Here is a 3,236-nt window from a genome sequence, read left to right as displayed (position 1 = left end):
TTTGATAACCTCTTCATCAACCTACCAGAGTTTCTGAGCGGCCTACGAAACCTCACTAAGGTGAACATGAAACGAAATCCTCTATCGTATGCTCAGGGGGATGCTGAGGGGATGCTGAAGAAAAAATCAGAACCAGAGGGAGATGTGTACCTGGTACATGAAAGCAGCCTGTGTAGGACATGCCTTAAAAGATGTAAAGAGCAGGGGGAAAACTTTACGAGAGGAGGAGGAGGAGGACGAGGAGGAGGAGAAGGAGGAGAAAGGAGAGGAGGAGGTGACATGTTTGAGGAGAAAAGGATAAGAACTTATGCAGGACTGATAGCGCCAAACTCAGTCGCCACAGTCAATCAGGATGCGTGGAGAATAAGGAAGGTCGAACACAAGACAATCAAATGACCAAAGAGCTGCTGGCATCCTCTTAAACTACAGAACAAATGGAACCAATGTCATTTTTAAGCAGGCACACAAATTTTAATTATATGTGCATAATATCTATCTATATGTCACACAACTATTTTTATTGATGTATTTTACATTTCAATAGATGAAATAAAAATAGTGATTACATGTAATTGTCTTGAAATATTGCTGTTGGATGACTGATTAACTGATGACACTTACCTGGCATTAGCAATGACCTCAGCAACCCCTCTGCCTTTTAATGCTGGCACTACTGTGCACAACCTGCAGGAAGACAGAGAAAGGGAGGAATAAAGATCACTGTCCGAATATAAAAAATGAAAACTATTTTTTAAGATCCAATCTTTATAAATGTGGTACCTTTTATATGCAGAGACGTGGTCTTTATTCAGGAATACCAGGAAGGCTGAGTGTCCATTTTTCATAAAGACCTCGATAGCATTGTCCTGATAGACACAGTGGCTCTTTAGTTACTCAGGCATGAAATTTCTGTGCAGTAGATATTTTTATCTCTTACATCCCTTGTAAACCCAGACTTAACATGTACCTTGACTGAGATCTTGATTAATCGAAAACAACTGTAAGTAAAATACACAACAAAGCTGATTTCTATTTGTACAGAGACAAATTCTAAAATCTAATGTGAATGTATTCAAGCTAAATCCTGTATAGACATAATCTGGATATAAGATGCAAGTTAATTCAAGGTATCTCTGGGAGCATTTGGATGTCTGACCTCCAAAAGGAAACGCATGAAGCGGGCCTCCTTGATATCCTCATAGAGCCAGCGTCTGCAGCGAGCTGATGGCGGCTCTTTACTCAGCATGGTGGAAATGAAGGAATCCCGCACACTGGCAGAAATAGACACAGAGAATGATGGATAACGAATTGAGCCGAATGAGTGGCTATGCTTATATGTTTTTCTGTAGCTGCACACACGGCACACACAGGTGTACCTGCTAGGATGGTGTTTCCTGCAACAAACATCCCCAGTAGGACTGAGAGTGAATCCCTCACACAGGAGCAGGCTCTCCTTCCCAAACAGCAGCACCCCCTCTGTCACTCTGAGGCCACTCACCATCACTACACACATCTTAGCCTTTACCTATACAGAGAGAGAGAGAGAGAGAAAGAGAGAACACGAGAGAGATACATTAAGCCCTATGTGAGAGGCATAATACACATCAGCACGTTTCTCTCCTGGGACATGACATGGCAGCAACACAGGCACTTCAGGCTTTATTTGATTGATCATTTTAATCACATATTTTAATCATTATTAAAAAGACACAGTTGAACACTTCATTATCAGAGCTGATTGATGGGGATGAAAAGACCCGGCCCCTTTTTCAGCTGTGTGACTGTGTGTTTCATCCAGTGCCAAAGTGGACCCACATGCTGCTTTCAGCGCCGGTTGTAGCTAATGCTAACTGCATTGTGATAATGTGTGGCTAATTCTATTGTCTCCCCTCATTTCACAGTGAGTGTGTGCACCTGGCTGTCTCTCTGTGTTGGCCCCTCTGCAGGCCCTCTGGGACACAGCGCCCAAAAACCATATGGGGCCCCAACATACCCGCAGGCCCCTCACAATTTATACTAATCAAATCAAACTCCCTACCCCCAGACACGGAGTCACACACTTGGTGGAGGAGGAGGCCATGCCTGGCCATTATTAGGAGAATTAATCACTGCCACACACACAATAGGAAACCTGCTAAGTGATCAGAACCTCTTGTCTAAATGCACACATAGAGACACTCTATGATGGATAATATCTCTTGTCATGTTAAAGGGTTTAAGAAGAGTCAAGGTGAGTGAGTCTCAGCCACATGGCACAGAAATCTTACATTAAGCTATATCATGGTCAGATTTTGTGGCAGTTTCCATCAGTGAACATAAATTGGTATAAGGCATACTGTCTCTAACAATGACTAGATTTCAGAAAAAAATAGTTAAATTTATTGTTATCAAACATTAAATACATAACAATAAACTTGTTTCCTTATCGCCTTACTGTGCTCTGGACAGATATGCGTTATCAGTCTGAGGGTGATTTAGCTGATGATGGGAAGAAGGAGAGAAAAGGAGGACTTTTATTGACTGAGAGCCTAATGTCAGACCATTGATTTCTCCCCATACACATTACTGTCATAATCACACTATTGGCGCTGGCAAGCTAATTATGAGTGGGTCTCCCTTTGTGTGTAACTATATGTGTGTGTGTGTTAGTTCGTGTGTGTGTGTGTGTGCATTTTTCAGAGCTAATGACTGTGTTCATTTGACAGGAAGCTCAGCAGGACTCACACAATGAACCACTGCAAGACAACAGGACACACAAGCACACATCACACACTTACTAAGCGGATGTAAGACAGCTTGCATCACCTCCTACTGTTTTTATTAATACTTCTGTCAGAAACATTAAAAGCCGCGGCTGGTTGCCGGAGCGATGAGAGTCCCTGTCAACATGTGCTTTGGTTTCTAACTCACTGGAAGAATGAGAAGAGCTGAGCTGGGCCTCGACATTAAAACATTACACTAATGAGGAAAGATGAAATTCTGATAGCAGCGCTGGGCTATTGGAATCCCTCAGTCTACATCAGATAATTATGATTGTGAATATTAGTAGGGTGGGAAGGAGCTGTGTTTGTGTTTATGCATGTTGTTTTTAGCCCAGCATACCAACCCTCCTGTGCTACAGTACCTCCTCTCCAGGGTGCAGCTCCTGCAGGATGATGCGTATGTCAGTGCAGTCTTGTGTGTGGGAGCAGGGTTCGGGGGTTAAGGGGTCAGGTGGACCCTCAGTCACAGCAGGG

The 3,236-nt window shown here is 43.1% G+C and overlaps 1 protein-coding gene across 1 annotated transcript; it reads right to left on the bottom strand.

Annotated features, from left to right (window-relative positions):
- Positions 1 to 499: 499 nt before the first annotated feature.
- LOC111646496 (WD repeat- and FYVE domain-containing protein 4-like) lies at positions 500 to 3,230 on the bottom strand. Its single transcript, XM_023396010.2, has 5 exons — positions 3,125 to 3,230; positions 1,377 to 1,525; positions 1,157 to 1,271; positions 781 to 866; positions 500 to 684 (listed from the first exon to the last, which is right to left on the bottom strand). The coding sequence occupies exons 2-5, from the start codon at positions 1,511 to 1,513 to the stop codon at positions 618 to 620; spliced, it is 405 nt and encodes a 134-aa protein (XP_023251778.2). The 5' UTR covers positions 1,514 to 1,525; positions 3,125 to 3,230; the 3' UTR covers positions 500 to 617.
- Positions 3,231 to 3,236: the final 6 nt, after the last annotated feature.

The sequence above is a fragment of the Seriola lalandi genome, unplaced genomic scaffold (genome assembly GCF_002814215.2).
Source record: "Seriola lalandi dorsalis isolate HSWRI2012SDOR001 ecotype SW California unplaced genomic scaffold, Sedor1 jcf7180002033434, whole genome shotgun sequence".
NCBI lineage: Eukaryota > Metazoa > Chordata > Actinopteri > Carangiformes > Carangidae > Seriola > Seriola lalandi.
Note: the sequence above shows the minus strand (reverse complement) of the source record. Positions and strands in the feature narration are given on the sequence as shown.